The sequence below is a fragment of the Delphinus delphis genome, chromosome 7 (genome assembly GCF_949987515.2).
Source record: "Delphinus delphis chromosome 7, mDelDel1.2, whole genome shotgun sequence".
Taxonomy (NCBI): Eukaryota; Metazoa; Chordata; class Mammalia; order Artiodactyla; family Delphinidae; genus Delphinus; species Delphinus delphis.
Window position 1 is genome coordinate 35,493,618 of NC_082689.1, and position 24,452 is coordinate 35,518,069.

General features: G+C 41.1%; 1 protein-coding gene across 5 annotated transcripts in view; it reads right to left on the bottom strand.

The window, feature by feature from the left end:
* Positions 1-24,452, bottom strand: part of MAIP1 (matrix AAA peptidase interacting protein 1) — a 95,765-nt gene that overhangs the window by 64,723 nt on the left and 6,590 nt on the right. Inside the window, exons 5-6 of one of the 5 annotated variants that reach the window (XR_009520124.1) lie at positions 21,751-23,004; positions 20,205-20,310 (exon numbers count right to left, since the gene is read on the bottom strand). Coding sequence is in view for 1 of the 5 variants with exons in the window: in XM_060016351.1 (XP_059872334.1) it covers positions 22,926-23,004 (79 nt within the window). In the remaining 4 variants the exon portion in view is untranslated. Of the gene's footprint in view, positions 1-18,989; positions 23,005-24,452 lie in introns of those variants that run through there. The other 4 variants (XR_009520123.1, XR_009520122.1, XR_009520125.1 and 1 more) reach the window with 4 other exon arrangements.

Below are 24,452 nucleotides of genomic sequence, written 5' to 3' on the forward strand. Positions count from 1 at the left end.
AAGTAGCTTAATGCTCTCTTCCTGTTCTTTCAAACCAGAGGAGTGATGGGAGGGGGCAGGATGGGAGGAGAAAAGGGACACTTGTCTTCCAGATAAACAGAGGGCAATCTACTCCAGGAAAATAGTCCAGTCTCTTAGGAACAGTGGCTTCAGGTTATTGGGGTTTTAAAAAGCACTTTTTAAAAACTCCACTTTAGGGGCTTCCCTGGTGGCGCAGTGGTTGAGAGTCCGCCTGCCGATGCAGGGGACACGGGTTCGTGCCCCGGTCTGGGAAGATCCCACATGCCGCGGAGCGGCTGGGCCCGTGAGCCATGGCCGCTGAGCCTGCGCGTCCGGAGCCTCTGCTCCGCAACGGGAGAGGCCACAACAGTGAGAGGCCTGCGTACAGCTAAAAAACAAAACAAAACAAAACAAAAAAACTCCACTTTAGGGCTTCCCTTGGTGGCACAGTGGTTAAGAATCTCCCTGCCAATGCAGGGGACACGGGTTTGAGCCCTGGTCTGGGAAGATCCCACATGCTGCAGAGCAACTAAGCCCGTGAGACACAACTACTGAGCCCACATGCCACAACTACTAAGCCCACGTGCCACAACTACTGAAGCCCATGCGCCTAGAGTCTGTGCTCCGCAACGAGAGAAGCCACTGCAATGAGAAGCCCGCGCACCACAATGAAGACCCAACGAAACCAAAAATAAATAAATAAGTAAATAATTTTTTAAAAAATTCTAAATAAATAAATAAATAAAAACTCCCCTTTACCTACACATTCTGTGTGCCAATTAAGAGAAGTATATTTATTGCCATATGTGCCTACATTAATAGTGATATAGGGGACTTCCCTGGTGGCGCAGTGGTTAAGAATCTGCCTGCCAATGCAGAGGACACGGGTTCAAGCCCTGGTCCAGGAAGACCCCACATGCTGCAGAGCAACTAAGCCCGTGTGCCACAACTACTGAGCCTGCGCTCTAGAGCTTGCAAGCCACACTACTGAGCCCGCGTGCCACAACTACCGAAACCTGTGCGCCTAGAGCCTGTGCTCTGCAAGAAGAGAAGCCACTGTGATGAGAAGCCCACGCACCACAACGAAGAGTAGTCCCCGCTCGCCACAACTAGAGAAAGCTCGCGTGTAGCAACTAAGACCCAATGCAGCCAAAAATAAGTAAATAAATAAGTAAATTTATTTTAAAAATAGTTATATATATATATGTATATATATAGAGAGATGGAGAGACAGACAGAGAGACAGAGCGAGAGAGAGACAGAGAGAGAGATTTGGGGCAACTGTTTTGTTGTTTTCCAAAGAGCTCCTGCAGATAGGCAAGAATTCAGTGAACTTGATTCTCTGTGAGTCAAGACTTTGGAGTCTGAGTAATGATTCCCCTTGACTGGGTCTGCATTCACCTCACCCAACCTGTTCATGCTGATACCTGTTACACCTGGGCTCAGGTTGGCCAAGTAACCAAGCTGGCAGAGTGATCTGGGGAAAGGGTTAAGACATTTACACAGGTTCCAGTTAAGATCAGAGCCAAGGAAGAGTAAGAATCCTCATTTGGATGTACAGTTGGGGACATCGAAGGGAATCGTCTGACTTGATTTCCAAAGAAACGCTCTGAGCACATAGGAAAACTCACACATCTCAGAAACAATAAAGAAAATAATTAAAGGACTATGCTCCTCTGGTGAAAGATTGAAACCATTTTCTCTAGATGAAAACAACTGAGAAGGTCATGTATAGATTACCCAAGAAGCATACTAGCTGACTCTCTAGAGCCCAGAGCCAAGAATACTCTCAGACTTCAGTCTGTGATTGAAGTAGCTTCCCTTCGTTCTAAGTGCAAGTTGATATATTCTAGACCATTCGGGGTCCCAAAACTTGGTCTCTGAATACGAAGAATTTATACTTTTAGAGAGAGTTCTGACCCACTGCTGGCTTGCTTAAATTATGGGGAATGGGGCCATAAACAGAATGATCTGCATTAGTTTTTGTGTGGGTTACTGAGTGACATACATGCCAAGTAATCTAGAGAGGATGGAGGTGGGACTGTCCCACCACCCCCGGTGGGGGGGAAAAGGAGAGGTCATTGCTGTTCTGTGCTCTCTCCTTCCCCACCGAGGGCAGAGGGGGCCAGTCCTCGCTCCCAGCTCACTGTCTCTCCCAAAGTGTCCCCTTTGTAAACTGTCTGAAAAATCAAGGGAAGCAGAGGTGGATTCTTTGCCTTTGAAGGGATCTGTGGCCTGTGCATTGGGACGAGCCACAGTACCTCTGACAAGAATTGCACTCTCGCTTTCTGAATTGTCCCTACGGCCCACTGTTCTCCTCCCCCTTCTCTGCCTCTTGCCTTCTCGAGCACTATGCCCCTAGCCCAGGTCAGTGGAGGCCACCTGGTCAGAGCTAATGAACTCCTCTTCCTGTTCCTCTCCTCGCCTTCAGACATAACTCACTCGGGAGATCCAGAGTGAGGATTGGAGGGCTTCTGGACTAATGTTTGTGGCCAACAGGTGACCCAAAGTCCTCATATCCTCTTCACTGAGTAGTTTTGTAGTTCAGGCATTGCTATGGCTCTCCCTTCCCTCAACTCCCTCCAAATTCAATCCACAGGCAAGACTTGTCTATAGATCTCTCAAAGCCTGCTCCTTCCCTCCACTCCCACTGCCACCAGCCTCACCCAGACCTAGACTCCTGCATCGGCCAGTTCCAGCCTCTTCCTTTCCCTTTTTGCTTCTCTTCCTGTTTTACACACACCAGCCTGAAGGATCTTTTTTTTTTTTTCTTTTGGTACACAGGCCTCTCACTGTTGTGGCCTCTCCCGTTGCGGAGCACAGGCTCCGGACGCGCAGGTTCAGCGGCCATGGCTCACGGACCCAGCCGCTCCGCTGCATGTGGGATCTTCCTGGACCAGGGGCACGAACCTGCGTCCCCTGCGTCGGCAGGCGGACTCTCAACCAGTGCGCCACCAGGGAAGCCCTGAAGGATCTTTTAAAATGCTAATCAGATGATATTACTGCCCTTCTAGAGTCTCCAATGTGAAGGCAGCTTCAGAATTTCTATACAGGTTGTATAGAAATTGTGGAACAGCAATTAAAGAATGAGGGGAGGGGCTTCCCTGGTGGGAGGGTGGGTGTGGAGGGGACGGGGCGGCAGGGAGGCCCCCAACCACTGTGAATAAAATCCACTGTATTCCATGGCTTTAAAGCGCCTGCATGGAGGAGCCCTTCTCTTTCCTTCTGCCCTGAGGTAGTCCCATTTTCCCTTTGTTTACCAGTCCTTCCCACAAACCAAGCTTGCTCTGACCCTGTTCTGTCCTTCCCACAGGTCCTCCCCTCCACCTCTGCTGCTGCAGGACTGGATGCTCCTTGGCCAGCATGTCACCTCTTCAGGGAGGTCTTCTCTGACCTCCCTGTCTAAATTGAGAACCAGGTCCCACTCTTCCTTCTTCCTCCCTCTCATTATTCTGTGTCACCACACTGTTTTTTTCATAATACTTTTCCCAATTTTGTCAGTCTTCCTGACTAGACTGTAAGTTCCAGCATTGCAAAAAGCATATTAATTTTGTTCATTGCTATTCCCCAGCTCCTAGCACAGTGCCTGTCATCATAGGCACTCAAAAAATATTTGTGAATGAATGAAATTTACACTGGCTGGCTGTATTATTTCTCCTCTGGTCAAAAGAATCATGTGTAGCTAAATTAAGAAAGTAACAAGGATTAATAGAAAATTTGGGCTCTGCACACAGAGCTTCAGAAATTCAGTTGCATAATCCTAAAAGCTGGAGTTGAAAATATAGATGTGTTATCAAAGGACAGACTGATGGTGCCTGAACCCAGAGAACAGGTATCAGGGATTTGGGAAGGGACATTGAGAGATATATCACCACCACATTTTAAGCATTGAATATGTCTAGAATCATATGGTCTAGTGCAGGGTTTCTCAGCCTCCATACTATTGAAATTTGGGGCTGAATAAGTCTTTGTTGTGAGGAGCTGTCATGTGCATTGTTGGACATTTAGTAGCATCTGTGTCTTCTACACACTAGATGTCAGTATCACCCCATCATCTGTGGTAAACAAGCAAAAATGTCTCCAGAAATTGCTAAATGTCCCTGGGGAACAAAATCATTCCAGTTGAGAACTACTGGTCTAGAGGAACACTTAACCATCTTCAGGTGAATTGCAGTGAAACCTTGGGTACCACAAAAGAAGACTAGAAAACTAGATTGGTAGTACCTTGCTTTTTATTCCTGGCATGAGGACTAGCACAAAGTATTCAAAGGCCGAAATGTGTAATCAATCTAGCTTTAGCTTCAGAAATAGACAAAAGATCTAGAGGATGAAGCTTGAAGCTCACTAGAGATTTCCAAAAGAAGAAGGAGGTGAATTAAATATGACTAGATAAAATAATTCATGCAACAGAGGAGGATTTAATTACGGGTGACTGCAGTCTGTGAATGTGAATCCAAAATGTGCCAAAGACACATCATGCAATGATGACTGAAATAATGCTCATCATAAATGACTGGCTTATAAACCAGGGCTTCCTGGATGGCACATGTGGAATGAGCTGCACATGGCAGTGGCCTTAGTCAATAGGCAAATCCAGGTAAGCAGTCCAGAAGCTTACAAACTGACGGTATCATTGGCCCATTGTACCGGGATGAGAGTGCTTTATAAATTGTCTTGACATCAGTCCAAGCACTTAGAAAACCAGAACTAAGGTTTCAGGTCTTAGGTCTGGAAGGATGTGGCATGTGCGGAGATAAATGGAGTAGAGAGAAATGACAGGAATGAGACAGAAGTGAAACACGCTCTACCCACTCGAAATAAACGACCAAACTGTACTGCAGAAATGCAAATTTTGACACAGAGAAGGCTGCAAAACAGTTAAGTAAATCAGTGTCGAAGGAACTTGGAATGGAAAAGTGATTACAGTACAGAGCCCTCCCAAGGAAAACAGGAAACACGCTGCACTGGGAGGAAAGCACAAAACCTTTCTCAAACAGACAATTCTACATGCAAATGGAAACTTGAAAGGAGATACGGAGCCACCAACTCTCACACAAACACTCAGTAACCACATAACAGCTGCCTGATGCAGAGCCGAGTCTGTGAATATGTCTTTGAAATTATCAGTGGCAACAGCTGAATAGGACAGAAGCTGTGAAGGCTTCTCTGTTAAGACAGGCTTTTAGAAAAGATGTGGGAGACCACAGACTTCATGATTTCAGCAGCAAGAGAAAAGTGTTTTGAAGCTCTAAGCCATAGCTTGAATGTAAGAACCGCTAAGAAAGTTATGTTTAATTACAAAGAAATCAGCAGAAATTTTCAGTGGGGAAACCGTCCTGCAAATCTGTGAGGTTAAACTGCAAAGGAAAATGTTAATGGCTGAAGCAGGCTATCCAAATAATTTCAACATCTTTCTGGAAAGCATTTGACACCGTTCTTTGTAAAAAAAAAGAAAGAAAGAAAGAAAAGAAAACCCTAATCTGCAAAAATATATTCTGGCATTTACGAGGCAAGCTATTTTGACCACAAGGAGAAAAAGAAGCCCCCAAACCAATTTTGAGATAGGCTATTGGATTACAGTCAATATTCTGGCATGGCAGGAAGAACACTGAGGCACATCTGAAATACCGTGTGCGGCTGTGATAAGGACATAAATATGGAGCAGGTGGAGCAGAGAGCAACCAAATGATAAACAGACTCAAAGGTGACATACTTTACATTAGCACGTATCTTGCAAAATCAGCAACTACGCAGCACTTGGTCAGCAAAGAAGGGAATTTATGAGAGAATTTCATTGAGATGTTAGGGAAAAATCTAAAGGGATTACCGATAATGCAGCAGGGCTGCTTAACTTTGAATGTAAGACCAGGGTCTGCAAATTCAGGTGAATAAGACAAAGAAATTAAAAATATTTTTCCTGTTTGTTTGTTGTGGGAGGGTTTGGGGGTTTTGAGGTGGGGAGAGGAGTCTTGAGGGGTGCTGAATGGGAAAGAGGAATTGTCAGAGCTGTGGGAAGGATAAAGAAGAAGAGCATGGGACTGCCCTGGCGCTCCAGTGTAAGACCCTGCACTTCCAGTGCAGGGGGCATGGGTTTGACCCCTGGTCGGAGAAGATCCTGCATGCCACGTGATGGGCCAAAATAATAATAAATAAATAAATAAAGAACAAAAGAAGAGAAGAAAGGAAGAAGAGCATGAATTTTACAGCATCTTGGACATGACAGTATAAACTAGAGAAACAGACATTTTTCTCCTTGGGTCCACCCTTGGTTTTATACATAAATACTTCCCTTCGTGGGTGCACCTCATAAGTGGATTTTGTAAAATCCTGCTCTACAATGTAGAAAGCAACTTGTTTCACTGTGATAGAGAATCTGGGTCACATAGATCAGAGCTCTTAATGTCCTCTCTGGCTTCTTTCTTCTGTCATTTCAAGGCCAAGTGCTTAGCCAAGATTCAGCCCCAATTCCATCTCCTCTGGAAAGTCTTTGCTGGCTTCTCCATTGAAAGTGATCTCTTCCTGTTCTGAACTCTTCCACCATGTACTACCTTTCACATTCATTTGAAACTGTTTAACTGCCAGCAAGGGGAAGCCAACTCGATTATAAGAAATTTATAGGCAGGAACAATATCATATATGTTTTGTGTTTTCCTTAATACCTTTCATTGCACATTTTGGTAGAGGTGTTACTCCTTTGGTAAGAGAGTTAACTTAAACATGAGTTATGTTTGTTTGATGAAGTACACACAGAATCTCATAATGAGCTCATTGAATCTTATTATCTTAGGAGAGCCATGCAGTGGGGTTCTGTTGTGGTAATAATAATAGCTACCGTTTATTGTCCCATTACTATATACTTAGCATAAGTTATGACAAGAGCAAAGAAAAAAAAAAGAATCGAAAGAAGAGTATGTCATTTTGAGCGGTGAAAAGAAGCAGGAACAGATTAAAACTGGGAGAGAACTGGGATCTAATTCTAATTAAGATTTTAAAATGGAAGAGATCGATTTTCTTAGAAAAGAGAAAAAGGACTTTTAAATGCTAATGTACGGCTATATTTACACTACATTATTTCATTATGTCTTCATTTGGTGATCGTACTCTACAATATATGAGTGTGTACCTATACATATGTAAATATATTTTTTAAAGTTCTAGAGGGACAGACACCTGCTAATAACTGTGATTTCCTCTAGGGAATGAAGTAACTAAGTGATTGAGTAAACCCAAATGAGACCTAATTTATGGGACCACATCCACTACGGGGTGTGAAAAGAGAAAGAGAGAGAGGAGATGACTGAGGACTTTTGATTTACCTCTATTTGTGGATTATTTTTATTTTTATAAATGCATATTCACGTGTGTATCATCCAGAGTCTATCAGAAGAAATAAGCCACCCCAATTATTTTAACAGTGAGAATTTAATATAAAGAATCTTAAATTAGATATTACAGAACTGAAGAGGCAAAAAGGGGACCCTGAAATATCACAGGGGTAGTAGCTGCACAAAGCAGCCACCACCTCGGGCTGGGGAACAATGAGAGGAGGTTGGGATTTTACACTTTAGGAGTTTGGAGCTTGGCTGGTGCTACTGCCTCAGGCCCTCCCAGGACAGATTCAGACCTCTGACAAAGCAGTGTCTGCAAAGGTTGGGAAAACTGCAAACTGGAATCACCTGCCTCTGGGGAGGGCTTAGGGTGAAGGGCCATAGCTGGGCAACACCACAGGAACAGGAAGCAAGCAGGAAGCAGCTAGTTCTTCCTCTTCCTGCCACCTTTCTGTCTCCCTTTGGCGCCCCCGCATGGAGACAAGTGGCTGAGCATTTTTCTCAGTCGCAGGGCATGTGCATAGCTTATTAATTAACCTATTTACAGCTTATCGATTAAGCTGTGCTGCAAACTATGATCCTGGGGGATGAAGTAAACAATTCAGCTCTATCATAATCACAGGAGTCAGAAATGGCCTCAGAGAAGTTATAAATGGACCCTATGCTTATGTGGAACCAGTTTCCTTGGAGAGGAACATTACTTTGGTAGAGAGTACACACAGCTAGGAGCCAACAGTTTTTATTCTCTTTCTGGCTCTGCTACTGAGTGGGCAGTCTTATATAAGCCACATAATCTCTTGTAAAATAACAGTAATAAAAATTAATTCTTGTATGGTGCTTATCATGCATCAGGCACTAAGTGTTTTACATATATTAACTAATTTAATCCTTGCAACAGTTCTATGAGGAAAGGGACTTTAGTTACTTCACCTAAGGTCACAAAATAGTGAGGAAAAGACCAGAGCATGAACTCAGCAGTCTGATACACAAATTTTCTCTTCATTACCAAGCGTTGCTGCCTCGCGAACATCTATATGAGGCTTATTACATGCCAGGTACCTTTCTATACCCTTAAAACAGAGAAAACCCCTCTGAGGTAAGGACTGTCTCCCCCATTTTACAGATGAGGAAAATGAATCCAGGAGGCTCTCTGGCCTCCATTTCTCTGTCTGTCAAATGAGGAGGTTGGATCAGCTGACACTGAAGGATGTTTCTGCAAGATGCTAAGATTCTATTATAAAAGAACTCAAGGGTCCTGGCTAAAACTGGACTAGAAAGACTCGTCTTACACATTTGCAGACCCTCTGATCTCACAAACTTGATAATAGCCCAGTCGTGTACAAAAGTACAAAAATTGCCAACTTGACACTGGTTATTATTCCTCATCATCTATTCTCTTGCTAGGAATTAGATGGGAAATAAAAGGAAGGGTGTCAACAGCTTTAAAAAAAAAAGTTCATTTAGGATAGTATGTTTCTCGCTTTTGGCAAGTAGCTCCGAGACCATATCCACATCTGACTATAATCCTTCATGTTAAATTGGGAAGGGGATAACACAAACTTTTTATCACCTTGCTCTCCCCCATTTTATTTATTTATTTATTTATTTATTTCTCCCCCATTTTTATACTGTTTGACTTTTAGATTTTCAGTCTATCACAAGCCTTGAGATAGGTTAGTATTTTCACAGCAGAAAGGTTCAGAGACTAGGGAAGCTCAAGATCTTGCCTGAGGACACCCACCTGGTAAGAACTGAACTGGGATTTGAACTTGTGATGAGTTTTACCTAAAGTGACAGTATCAGGACTGCGAAGACTAAAATTGATCTTGTCTTAGAAATCCTTTTTTTTAAAATAAAAACTCTCCTGTCAGTGTATAGAACCTTGTAACTCTTGACAAGTCAGGGATAGGGACATTGATAAACCTGCAGCCCTTCAGTCAAGTGACCTGACACCAATGAGTCGCTGGCAGCAACACTGCAGCAAGTCACAGGCCAGCCAGGTCCCACGCTGACAAGGTCTGGGGGTCCCCAGGTCTCTAATGTCCCTAGGAACTTCACATCACACTATGGGGCCTGGTATGTGAAATATGGACCTCAGGAATTCAGTGATTTTTTTTGTAGGACAGACACCCATCTTCTTAGAAATGTTCCTGTGAAAAAAATTGTGCAGGTAGGCAAAATCAAGCCCTCTCTGTTCACCAACAGATGACCTTAGCCAGCATGTTTACAGTGCCACTTTTATAGAAGTTCCTGATAGTCTTGTGGACCCTAATCTGCTGGGAAATGAGGGTTTCCCGCAATAACAAGAGGCCTGTCTCAGAGAGAGATTTGATTCCTCATTTGAACATCTGTAGAACGCCTTAAATTATTTAGACAGTAATGAAAATGAAGGGAGGAGAGCAAACCTCCCCAGGGAATGGTCCTGGAATGCAGGTTCCATGCGACTTACTCTAAGAAGAGTTCAGTGGAAAGAGGGTGGAGAGCTGCTTCAGTTTCACCCCCTCCCTCCCCAGAAAGGCCAGAAGTCCGTTGGGAATCCTATACTCCCCTATACAATACACCTCCCACAGACTGTGCCCCATGTCTGCCTCCAACTTGGAAATGAATTACTGTAATCAACTATCAAGGTCAACAGCTAATTGAATCCAACACTACTGAAGGGAAGTTGGAAGGCTTTGGGGGTTTGTTACATTGGGCTCAAATCCCAGGTCCTCCATCGACTGTGCAAACCTATGCAGGTACTTTGAGCCTGGGTTTCTTCATTTGACAAATGAGGTAATAATACCCTTCTCATTGGCTGGTGTATTTGTTCCCTATGGCTGTCGTAACAAAGTACCACAAACTAGGGGCTTAAAATAACAGAAACTTTTTCTCTCATAGTTCTGGAGGCTGGAAGACTGAAATCAAGGTATCAACAAGACTATGTTCTCTCTGAAGGCTCTAGAGAAGAATCCTTCCTTGCCTCATCCAGCTTCTGGTGGCCCTTGACGTTCCTTGGCTGATGGCAGCATAATTCCAACCCCTGCCATCTTTGCATGGCCTTCCCCTCTGTGTCTCTGTTCTCCCTTCTTATAAGGATATCACTCATTAGATTTAGGGCCAACCCGAATCCAGGACGATCTCATCTCGATCCTTAACTAATTACATCTGCAAAGACCCTATTTCCAAATAAGATCAAATTCTGAGGTTCGAGGTGGACATGTGTTCTTGGGGTGGGGGGGCACTACCAACACAGGATAACTGGTTAGGGGGTTGAATGAGAAGGTTGTAGTTAAAGCACCTCATATAATACCTGCACATTATAGGTCTTTAATAAATACAGGGGTGGATATTATTTTCTGTTATTATTGCTGCAGCTGGGGTCACCTTTGCTTTTCTAGGGAATAAAGAAAAAGGTTTGATTTGGGAATGAAAGGACAGGGCTGGGGAGTAGCAGGGGAAGGGGCAGCGGAGAAAAAGTAGGAAGTTTGGAAAACGGGAGGAGAAAGTGCTGAAGGGACACACACTGCCTGAGCTTGCTTGGTTCCTGTGCCCTCAGAGGCCAAGGCCTGGGATGCACTCGGCATTAGGCAGGAAAACTGGACACCTCAGCCTGGCCCAGGCCAGCCACCTCCCATTGTGGCCTCCCTTCCCTGAGGGATAAGAAACTGAAGAATCTGGGGAAAGAAACTCTCTATGTGCCCACTTCTTCCTCTCCTTCTGGTACAGGTAGTTCAGAATTTTTCTTATGGGAGTGGGAGAAGAATTGACTCTGGAAGCAAGAGTCGCAGAGTGTAGAGGCCTCCTCCCTGAAAAGTAAGTGAATCTCAGCGCTGAGTGTGGAGAGAAACTCCTGTTATTTCAGAAGATTCCTGAGTCCTGGAAATGAACCAAGCATAACAAAAATATGAAGTCAAAGGCAGCTGGAAAAGCTAGGCCTCTTCCTCCCCAAGGCCAGAACGATGGGCATCCTGGATGCTCTAAAATTAAGTCAATTCTGAAGACACCAAAATTTCATCCTGATGTAAATTTTACACTGCCAAGCACTGTAGCTAATGGTTTGATAGAACTGTGGTACATGTTTAGGTCACTGGAAGAGATCGAACGGCAAGAAGTGAGTCATGACTAAAAATCATTAAGTATAAAGATTCTCTTGAAGTCTAACTTCTTTCCTCCGGAGACCAGGCCCAGTAGCCTGTCAGCCAGGTGTTTGTTTTTTTGTAAGTGTTCATGAACACTCAGTCTAAGTTCATGGGCTACTTCTCAGAATAATGTTTTAAACAAAACAAAACAAAATAAAATAAATAAAGTAGTACAAAGCAAACTAATAATATCAAAAGACAGTTATTAAAATACCAACAACAAAACAACAGATTTGTGATATGGTCCATATGTGTTTCTTTCTTAATGTACTAAATCACAAGATCTAGCAGCAGGTCCTACAGCTACTGTAATTTTGCAGTAAGGAGGGATATAAACGATATTTCAAGATCTCTGCAGAAACCGTGGTGAGCTCGACAAATATCCGTGATTTGCTGTCTACATTCATAATTGAAGAAAATGCTAAATTTCAGTTGGAGGGTAGTGGAAATAAACACAGTTCTTTTCTCATCCAAGTTCACAGAATTCTATTCTTAGGGATCGGTGGGCCCCATATTTAGAACCCCTATTCTGAGCACACTTTTCAAAAGTACCCAATTTTTGGTGGGGCTCTGCCAGCAAGCCCAAGTACCAATTCCGTTATGTTAGCAAAGGAGGCCCCCTGCTGGCCAAAATGCGCATGCCATCCATCCCAAAACATTTAATTGGCCGTGTTAGAAAACAATGGGTCAGGCAATTAATTCACTGACTCGCATCAAGAAATGAAGCGCAGAAGGCTGCTTGTCAGCCAGGCCCCGGGGTATCTAATCAGTACAGATTTAAAAGCCCCATTTGGCTTAATGGGCAAGTGCTGATGGCTTGTGCTGTTGTTCATTAGCAGAAGAGGTGATGCCAGCCTGGACTGCTGTTTCTAAGGGGGCCGCTTTCTACTCTCCCGGTCAACGACAAATGCGGCAGATTGCTTAAAGGTTACATTTCCCCAGGGGCTTGTCTGACCAGGGTCTTTAAACTCTGCTTTCAGTGCTTTTGGAGCTTGGAGCCAAGGGCAAAAGAAGAAGAGGAGATACGAATTCAGGACTTAGTATGTGCTAGAAACCAGGCTAAGTTATTTTCACTTAAGCTATTGCAGTTAACTCCTCAAGCAATCCTGCATGAAGTTACTATTATTATTATTTACAGAGGTAACTGAGGCTTGGAGAGGAAGGTTGTCACTTGCTCATGGTCGCTGTGAATGAAGGGCTGTGTGGGCTAGGGGTATGCGTAGCACATCTGATGCCCAGTTTCTGCCGCCAGAGGCAATGAGATTCCCACACCAGTGCCGACTACTGTTAGCACAGAGTTCTGGGGCCTGTTGTCTGGTTTGAGCCCGAGGCTTCACTCTTACTGATGGCGTGAACTTAGACATGTTTATCAATCATTCTGTGCCTCAGTTTCCCTATCTGGAAAAGTACCGGTTGTAAGGGTTGTTGTAAAGATTAAACGTAAAACCCACAGAACGGTGCCCAATATCTGTAGATATTCAAGGACTGATAGCTATTATTACTCTGAGAAGATACTGCCTCCTGAACATAAAAGCAGCAACACAGCAGCCAACAGCCTAAACCAGTGTTCCTCAACTACAGGCAGTTTTGTTCCCTGGGGGGCATTTGGCCATGTCTGGAGACAGTTTTGGTTGTCACAACTAGGGCCCATCTAATGGGTAGAAGCCAGCGATATCGCTAAACATCCTAGAGCGCACAGGACAGCCTCACCACAAAGAATTATATGGCCTCACATGTTAATAGTGCTGAGGCCGAGAAACTCTGCCCTAACCCTGAACACCAGTGAGGTGGAGAATATTTTGTCAGTTACGATGAGGGGCTAGGTTGAAACTGGAAGCCCCCATCCTAATGGAGGGAGGCTAGGTAATAACCAAGTAAATAAACAGGAAACTATTAGATGACAAGAAATTCTGTGATAAAAATAAAGCAGAGTGGCAGACAGAGAGTGATGGAGTTGGGCTCTTTCTAGTGGATGAGCAGAACGTACTCTTAGAGGAGGTGGCGTTTAAGCGGGACTTGAATGACGGGAAGTGACCAGACATTGAAGATCTGAGCAAAGAGCCTGGTTGGCAAAGGAACAATTCCTGCGAAGGTGTCAAAGCAGGGACAACCTTGATGTGACTGAGGACAGAAAGAATAGGAAGTTAGCAAGTAGTGGTAGGGAGGGAAATAGGGAGTCAAATAAAATTCCAATAAGGCGTCACAGACGGCTTCCTTTAGATAGTCCTACTTCTTGATGTACTTACTCCCTAGGAAAAAATCTTGCCTCAAAGTATTTGACAATAACTAAAATATGTGATTTGTTATGTGATATAAATTTTAAGTTGGTTTTAAAATTGTTGTTGTTGTTTCCTTTAGGAAGCAATAACAGGGAGTCTCTTCCCTGGCAATGAATTAGTTAACAAGGTCAATTATTGGATTTGGTTACTTCCGGTTTGAGATAAACCATATTGTGTCTTCCTGTTCTCTGTAGCATGGGGCTTGTTCAAATGCAGTACCATAAGAGGAAGTTTAAAAGGAGGGAGACCAGAACACAGTTCCATTTTGCTCCGTTTGAGCCTTTCAGCTGCCCTGAGTAGAATGCAATATTTTGAGAATCAATAAAGCCGGGATAGGAGGCAGGGAGGACGGCAGGCAGAGTGCCAGCCTTGCCCATAGCTACTCTGCACTCACAACATCAGAGGCTGAGGAAAGGTCCATAAAAGGAATCGATTATCTAATTCTTCCTCTGTTTCTGGTGAATTTCTCACATATTGCTGAGCCAGAGTTGTAATTTATTAAGCAAGTAAATGAAGTAAATTTTGATAGAATGTCTAATAGACTGGTTTATAAAATGGAGTGGGAGGGGCAGGCAGAAGGAGGTTTCTATTTTTGAAGATGGGATAAACTATATTCAGGGTCCTCCAGGCAGAAATGTGTGTGTGGTGTAAATAACAGGGACTGAGCCCCCAGAGGTCTGGACAGATTGTTTGGAGCATCCTTAAACAGCTCTAGAATCGAAAGTCTTCTCCGGTGCTCTGTTACATTTAGTTTAAAAAATTTGCTGGGCATTGTTTAGGACTATTACCAGACCCCAGTTAGAAAGCACACGGGCTCCTAAAGCTAGCTCTCAGTTAGTGAAGCTGGCAAAGCAAGTCAGCCAGCTACCAGAGTCAGCACTGGTTCATGACTCAAGTAACCCAATTAGGGCAAATTGCTGTCTCCTCCTCTTCCTTAATCTTAGGACCCCTAGTTTTATTCAGGACAATAAATTGTACTCAGCTAAAAGACTATGTTTGTATTTCCCACCACAACCAAAGTTGTATGTGGCCATATGACTAACTCCTAGCCAATGAAATTAAGTGGAAGTGTTTTGTGTAAACTCTTGGAAAGCATCTTAAAAGACAGCTGATGTATACACTTAGCTCATTCTTTCCTTTCTCCCCTTCTGTTGCCTGGAATATGGATATGATGGTTGGAGCTCTACCAGCCATTTTGTGCTATGAGGACAGGGTCATACTCTAAGGAACGTAGTGGTGACTAGAAAGAGCCTGGATCCCAAAGACCTTTGTGGAGTTGGCATACCAGCCCAAAGAATCCTATCTCTGGACTTCTGTTGTATGTAAGAGAAATCAACTGCTTCTATGTTACTTAAATCATGATTTTAAAGTTTTTGTTTAATGCAGTCAGAACTAACCCTAAATGGTACACCAATATTTGTATAATGTACCCATATTGCGAGATTGAATGACCAAGATTAAGTACTCTCATAAAGCCTTATTTTATCTAAGTTTCTTAAAATTATCATTTTGAAACAATAAACAATTTATAGTAAGATTGACACTATATAAAGTCTTAGCTGACCAATTTTGATTTAATCTAAGGGGTATTTTAATGCACCTTGGCAGATCTCATCAAATGAAGAGAATGGAATTCAGGTGTTCTATGGCCTTTTTCATTTAAAACTGGTTTAAGACATCTGCAATCATTGGTGTATACAGGACTAGAGAGAGACTAGAGAGATCTTCAGGCTCCTATAGCAGCGTATCAATAATTCTCAGTTTATGTCACCAAAAGATCCCAGAAGTCCCTCTATTTCTTGAGCCTCCTGATCTCCCAGATGCAATCGTGTGCACTGACTGGCTCTACAGTAGCCATCCCTGGGGTTAAAACAAGAGAGAGTTCTCTGCAGCTTGTGGTAATCATTACTGCTGCTCACCAAATGCTTCTCAGACTCTGCCTTCCAGCCACATGATAGAATTGTACTTCCTGGATCTCTGTGGTTGAGTAGGGCCATGTTCTGGCCAGTGAATTGTATTACCTCCAAGTCTGGCATGTATTGCTCACGTGAGACCCTTCAGAGTTGTATTTTTCATTTGCCATAGTATCAGGCAGTGGCTGCCCATCACCTGTGTCCAGGAGGGAAGGTGATGCCACCACTGAGCGGTGTCTCCAAGTGTCTCTTATTGGACATGTAGTTTTGAACAAGAAATATACCGTTTTTTGCTTCAATCCATTGAGATTTGGAGATTGTTACTGCAGCATAATCTATATTATCCTGACTGATGCATTACACCATCCAGAAAAAGGCTTCCGAGGATGGCAGTAATCACAGAGGAACTGAATGTTATAATCTATGGTTCCAGCAATCAGAGAAGACATGAGGGTAAAAGTTCCCTCTGATTTGACTCATACATTTAACCCTTTTAAATTCTGTTAAAAAACTTTTTTGTTGAGAAGCTGCCTATAACATATCTATGTACAAAAATCTGTCAGTAAGCAAAGCAATCCTCCTGTTTCTCAGTGACTTCAGACCCTAACAAACTTACTGCCGATCCCGCATTTACATTCCATACACAACTGGCTCCACCGTGTGGTGTTCAGAATAAATAACATTTATTATAGGACTATAAAAGCAAGGTCACGTAGCTAGTAATACCATATACGCCTTGAGGGGGGACTGTACATGATAAAATAAATTACATCCAGCTTGCTAGGGCATTAAATCAAAAGCAAGAGGGAAAATATTTCTGTCACGTGAGCCAGGAAATGCAACAGGAGTGAGGGTCGCTCATTTATTTGTTGATTCAACTAATATTTACTGAGCTCTACTATGCACCATATATTATTCTGGGCCCTGGGGATATAGCAGTGGAGAAGACTGACAAAGTTCCTGCCTTAGTTGGAAAGACAGACAATGGAACAAATCAACAAAGTAATATTTACTACAATGTTGGATGTGACAAGTGCTATAAACCAAATTAAATCCAGGTTAGGGCATAGAGAGAGATGGGGAGGGGTTCTTTTAAATAAGGTTGACAGAAATAAAGGCAAACAATCCATATTTAGCTCTCCCAAAGTTCATTTAGATAAATGACCCAAAATATCAAATACATATAAATATGAACATTCTCTTGCAGACATAAAAGGTTAAAATGCTTCAAGATGCCCAAATCTTGGTTTCTAAACATGATCCTGCCTCAGGCTCTTCAGGCTGGTATAACAGAAACACCATAGCCTGGGTGGCTTATACAACGAACATTTATTTCTCACAGCTCTGGAGACTGCAAAGTCTAAGATCAAGGTGCCAGCGGATTCAGTGGCTGCCGAGGGCCGCTTTCTGGTTCCTAGGGGGCCACCTTCTCACTATATCCTCACATGCAGAAGGAGGAAGCTCTCTGGGCTCTCTTTCATGAGGTCACTAATCCCACTCATGAGAGCTCCACCTTCATGACTTAGTTCCTTCCAAAGGCCTCACCTAATAACATCCAACTGAGGATTTCAATATATGAGTTTGGGAGGGACACAAATATTCAGTCTATAGAAATTTCCCTGAAAAGAAATGATGACTCCTTGGAGAAAGCACTGATTTTTCAAATCTGAGGCAGGAAGTGGACAAGAAGATCCTGGGACTTGTTGTTGTGCCAGAAAACACAGAAGCATTCAGACAGGGTCGTGACAGTCTTTAACTTGAAATAGCAGATTATAGGGGATCCCACTGGCAAACTGGGGGCGATTTAAGCACCAAGAAGAATAACTACTGTAATTGATATTACATTGAATGATTAAAATTCATGAGTTTGTGGTGAGTTTTGTAAAGGGAAGGGGCTCTGTTTTATAGAATGCCAGCAAAAGGTATTATAGAATTAGAGAATCATTTTGCTAATTATAATGGAATACTGATTCATGTAAGGATTATCTTGTATATTAATTTCCTGTTGCTGACGTAACAAATTACTACAAACTCAGTGGCTTAAAACAATACAGATTTATCATTTTATAGTTCTGGAAGTCAGAAGTCTAAAATGAGTCAGCATAGCTGTGTCCCTTTTGCAGACTCTAGGGGAAAATCTGTTTCCGCCTTTTCTAGTTTCTAGATGCCGTCTACACTCCTTGACTCTCATATCACTGCAACCTCTGCTCCATTATAACATCTCCTTCTCTCTGACTCTGACCCTTCTGCTTCCTTTTTATAAGGATCACTGGGATAACACTGGGTTCACCCAGATAATCCAGGATACTCTCCCCATCATGAGATCCTTAATCATATCGACAAAGTGCCATTTCGCCATGTAAGATAAAACATTCAGAGTCCAGAGCTAAGGTTGTAGACATCTCTGGGAGCCGTCATTCAGCCTACCACAAATTGTATGTGTGTGTGTGTATATATGTACATATATGTATATACATGTATATGTATATATAATGTGTGTTATATATTATGAAGTACACAAATCACTTACAAGATATTCTTGAATCTAATTAAGGCTTTAGCCCTAACTTCCAGGTTATAGAAATGACATCATAATAAAATAATCAAACACATTCAGGATATGGGACATGCTGTATGTCTACTATCTCCTCAAAATTGAAATGTCATACAAAGGATGGAGGATATCCTAAAAATTTTAAAAAGACTTAAGAGATAATAACAAAATACAATGTGTGAACCTTGCTTGAATCTCAGTTCAAAAAGATATTTTTAAGACAATTGGTAGAATTTTAAATTTGTTTTTAAATATTAGATGATATGGAATTATTGCTAATGTTCTTATGTTTACATAAGATAATGTCTTTATTTTGGGGGAATGCATGTTGAAATATTTAGGAGTAAAGTATACGACGCCTGAAACTTACTTTCAAATGGTTTAGATAAAAACCGTGTGTGCGTGTGTGTGTGTGTGTGTGTGTGTGTGTAAAGAGAGAAAAGGAAAAAGAGATAGCAAAATGTTAATGTTTGATGAATCTAAGGGAAGAGTATATAGTTGTTTATCATAAACTCCTAGAGAAAGCATAGGAGGTAATCTCCTTGACACTGGTCTTGGCAAAGATTTTTTTGGATTTGACACAAAAGCAAAGGCAACAAAAGCAAAAATTAAGTAAGTGGGACTACACAAACTAAAAAGCTCCTGCACAGTAAAGGAAACCATCAACAAAATGAAAATACAACCTGTGGAATGGGAGAAAATATTTGCAAACCACATATCTGATAGGAGTTAATATTCAAAACATACAAGGAGCTCATACAACTCAACAGCAAAACCAAACCAAAACAAACAAACCCAAATAACCCAATTAAAAAATGGGCAAAGGATCTGAATAGACATTTTTCCAGAAAAGATACACAAATGGCCGACAGGTACTAGAAAAAGTGTTCAACATCACTAATCATCAGGTAAACGCAAGTAAAAATAAAAACCTAATACCTGTAAGGATGTTTATTATCGAAAACTCAAAAGATTAACAAACACTGGTACGGATGTGGAGAAAAGAGAACACTTGTGCACTGTTGGTGGGACTATAAATTGGTACAGCCACCATGGAATACAGTATAGAGGTTCCCCAAGAAATTAAAAATAGAACTAACATATGATGGAACAATCCACTCTGCATATATATATCCAAAGAAAATGAAAATGAAATCATTATCTCGAAATGATATCTGAACTCCCATGTTCATTGCAGCATTATTCACAATAGTCAAGGTATGGAAACAAACTCAATATTGACAGATGAATGAATAAAGATATGGAATATTTGTGTGTGTTTGTGCATGTGTGTGTGTGTGTGTGTGTGTGGTAAATTATATAATGGAATATTATTCAGCCTTAAAAAAGAAGGAAATCCTGTCATGTGCTACAACCTGAATGAACCTGGGGGACGTTATGCTAAGTGAAATAAGCCAAAAAAGACAAATATTGCATGGTATCACTGATATGTGGAACCTTACCCCCTCGCTGCAAAAATAAAAAAGACAAAAAAAAAAAAACATTGAACTCACTGGGAGCAATTGGATTGTAAGATCTGTAAGGATAAAAGCTAGTGAGGTCAAGACAAATACCTTAGGACCCCTACCATACAACCTTAAATGGTCAAAATCTTTGGTGAAACGACTCATCACAGTAGGGATAAAACAGCTATATTCAATAACACGGATAGGAAAATTTTCCTGGGGTAGAAGATATGCCAATTTACTTCATCTGTATCTAACATAATTTGGGGGGAAAATTTAAAGATCGGTTAGAGACCAAAAGTGACCCAGTGCATCCAGCCTTTCAACCATCTCTAAGAAGGAGCCAGACGCACCAGTAAAGCCATGTTGGATCAGCTTGGCCTTCACATAAATATCCCCAAGTGACCTCAGTCAACACCACATAGAGCAGACAAACTTTCAAGTCAAACCCTGCCCAAATTTATGAGTAAAATAAGTGATTGTTATTTTTAAGCTACTAAGTTTTGGGTTTGTTAAATGGTAATAAATAACTTTCAACATTACCGCAGTCAGCTTTGATAGTGTCCTTGCTTCCCAGCCCAAGAATATGTCTCAGGCTACTCTTGCTTGTTTTCTGCATAGACCTGGAATTGCTCCCAATGCCCGTCTCCTTTCATTGAGAAACCATATACAAAGAGCATTATTTGGGTATCAGGTACTTTTTTTAAGAAACAAAACATTACAGTCACATTCCACTCCCATCCTCCCGAGGTAGTTGTCACTATAATGAGTTTAGTGCCATATTAATCTCTTGCATTTTAAAAAAGTTTTACAATTTATGTATATTTTCACAAACAATAAATCACAGTGTATTTCATTGATTCTAAACCACACATTCACCATCCATTTTAAAATCACTGGAGATGCATCTTACAACAGATGGGAAGTGATAGTTTAACTGGTTGCATTTTTTTTCATTTTAGCAATATGTGCCTTACTGATCTATTATCTGTTTCATCTAAGATTAGATGAAACATAGATTAGCTCTTTTATACTTTATAAAAAATTTAATCATTTGAGCTTATTTTCCTACAAATTACTTTTCTTGCTAAATATTTTAGCAAACTTTGTTTAGGTATAATTTGCATTAAAAATATATAATAATGTAGGGGCAGGACAGGAATAAAGATGCAGACGTAGAGAATGGACTTGAGGACACGAGGAGGGGGAAGGGTAAACTGGGACGAAGTGAGAGAGTGGAATGGACATATATACACTATCAAATGTAAAATAGCTAGCTAGTGGGAAGCAGCCGCACAGCACAGGGAGATCAGCTCTGTGCTTTGTGACCACCTAGAGGGATGGGATAGGGAGGGTAGGAGGGAGGGAGACACAAGAGGGAGGAGATACGGGGATATGTGTATATGTATAGCTGATTCACTTTGTTTAAAAAAACAGTATATATATATATATGATAATTTACATATAACAAAATGTACCCATTTTAAGTCCACAGTTTGATGAGTCATGATAGCTGTACAAAGCTGTTTAACTTTTCATTATTAAGCTATGAGCATTATTTATATATTCTGGATACAGGTCCTTTGTCAGATATATGGATTACAAATAGTTTCTCCCAATCTTTGACTTGGCTTTTCATTTTCTCGCTGCTGTCTTTCAAAGAGCAGAAGTATTAATTTTAATAAATTCCAATTTAGAAATTTTTCTTTCACGATTCACACTTTTTGTCTCCTAAGAAATCTTTCTCTATTCCAAGACAGCAATTTCTGTTTCCTTCTAGAATTTCTAGAGTGTTAGATTTTGTTAAGTCTATGATCCATTTTGCAATCTAAATTTTGCACTAAAATTGTGTATGGTGTGAGGCGAGAGATGAGGTTATTTCCTATTTGAATATATAGTTACCCATTTGTTAAAAAGACTTCTTTTTTCTCATTGAATAACTATGGCACCTTTGTCAAAAATCAGTTGTCCAATATGCATGGGTCCTTTTACTCTGTTCTGTCCACTCGCCCCTAACATTTCTTATAAAACAGGTCTTCTGTCAACAAATTCTCTCATCTTTTCCTTGTCTGAAAAAGTCTTTTCTCACCTTTTCTGAAGGATATTTTTGCTGAATATAGAATTCTAGGTCAACGGGTTTATTTCCTACGGTACTTTAAAGATGTCATGCCAAGGCCTCTAACCTGCATAGTTTGAGAAAAGAAATATAGTCATTCTCTGTATGGAATGTGTCTTTTTTTTTCCTCTAGCTGCTTTTCTAATTTTCTCTAGTTTTCAACAATTTGATTATGATGTACCTTAGTGAGGTTTTCTTTTTTTTTTTTTTGCAGTACTTGGGCCTCTCACTGTCGTGGCCTCTCCCGTTGCGGAGCACAGGCTCTGGATGCGCTGGCTCAGCGGCCATGGCTCACGGGCCCAGCCACTCTGCAGCATGTGGGATCTTCCCGGACTGGGGCACGAACCCGTATCCCCTGCATCGGTAGGCGGACTCTCAACCACTGCGCCACCAGGGAAGCTTGTGAGGTTCTTTATGTGCTTCCCTGCTTGTTGAATTTCTTGGATCTGTGGGTTTATAGTTTTCATCAATTAGGAAAACTTTCAGACATTATTTCTTACATTGTTTTTGTCTCCCCTATCCCAACTTCTAGGAGTCCAAATACAAGTATGTTAGAAGACTTCATATTACTTCATAGGGGAGTAAGTTACTGTTCTATTTCTTTTTTCTCTTTGTGCTTTAGTAAGCCTCACTGATTTTTAGTACTGTAGTGACCCATCTGCTATAATTCCATCTGTTCTTTCTCATCCAGCTAGTGACCAAAGAGGTAATCAAATAGCAGCAGTGATTTTGAAAAAGAAATCTTACACATACTTGAATTATTGGTATAAGTGTATTAACCACAAATAAAATATTTAAAGACTATTAATTTTAAAATGTGTAATTTTTTCAATATCTTCTTTACTGTCTATAAAATGAGTTTGTGTATATATACATATACATGTAACATTAGAAATGATACTGAATATGATGCCAATGATGGGCTGCTGTAATTTTTTTACTTTGACTTCCTTCTACAGAAAGTGATGACAATCTGTGGAAAATGCTTTATTGTATCATGCCAATTTACTACAAGGAGTATTTCAAAATAATACAAAAGTAATCCACAGACTTGATTAAGTGAAGATCAACTGATCTGAAAAATTTTTCTTCCTTAGTTCTTCTCAGTAATTGCTAAAAGTCCAATAAGCTGATTTTTCCAAGATTGATTATTCTAATAACTTTGGGTGTTCAATCCGTGAAATGGTCCAGTCAGGCTTTACTCCTTGTGTAAACTCCCTCTGAAATCTAGGGAAAAAATTATAAATAATGTGAATCTTATATCAGTCCAAATACTTCCTGGATAACTACATAATTTGCAAGTATATATTAGAGGCAGTTGTTAGCAAAAAGCTAACAGTTAATGGTAAATAAAAATCAAAAGTTTAATCTACTAATTTGATCACAAAATATATCCCCACAAAATCAGAACTGCATTCTCAACTAAAATGAGTATTTTTAATGGACTGATCTACATACTCTCCAACATCTGCCAGTCCTTGAGAGGAACTTCAGTGTTATTCTATTGTTAAGTACTAGCCATAATATACGCCTAATACGAGGAGAAATAAATTGGAATATGGTGATAAAAACAGCACTTTCATGGAAGCTGGTTTATGTGCTTAGACTTACTCATAGCTTGCATTAAGACCAATCTTGAAAATAGCAGTGTTTATGAGCTGCCCGTGATCTTAGTAGGGAATATCAGAAGAACCAAAGGTTAGTGTTGATTATAGTGTTCTAAATGACATCTTAAAAAAGAGACAATTCAGCAGATTTAAATTAAGTATTTAAATATACAGAATATTTTGGGTAATTACAAATAAAGCAAAATTCAAAACAGAAAAAGAAAAGAAAAAAAGTACATCTCCTTCAAGAAAAGTGAAGAAAAAGAAGATATAATTCCCTTTACCTTAGCAAACCAGCATATTTTCTTTCCTAGGTCGTTTTTGGGATTTGTTCATTATTTTAAAGCAAATTTGTATAACTCTGGTGACATAACAGTATTCTCTTTTAAAGAGATATTAAAATATGACATAACAGTATTCTCTTTTAAATAGATATTAAACTATGTCTCCACTGACTCGCTTGACTTTTTCACTGTTCCAAATTTTATTAGTACAATAATACACTAGAGTGTCTCTTTTAAATAGTTTGTTAACCTCCTCTTAGACAGTACCTCCTTAAGGGCAGGAACCCTTCAATTCTGTATCTGAACCCCTACCAGAGTACTTGGTAAATAGGAGATGGTCAATAAATGTCTAGTGAGTGGATGGTCCATGTGCCAATTATGGCAGATCTTATTTTCCCAAGATGGTCATAACTACATCTTGCATCCCACATGCTCTTCTGCAACGTGAACTTGCTGCTGCCCCATGAAGAGGTGGAGTCTCTCCATGCCCTTTCACCGTGCAGATCCTGTGACTGCTTGGACCAGCAAACCATGGTGGAAATGATGTTGTTCCAATACTGGGCATAGCCCTTTACTGGTCTAGCATCTTCTGGCTTCTGCCTCTTGGAAGCCAACCACCATGTAAACATGTGACTAGCTTAACACTACCACAAGCCCAAGGCGCAAAGAGAGGCCTTGGAGAATGAGACGTCATGTGGAGAAGCCAAGGAGCACCATGGTGCTGCCCACATGAGTGAAGAAGCCATTGTGGAAATGAACCCCTAGCTCCGGCCACCCCACTTGA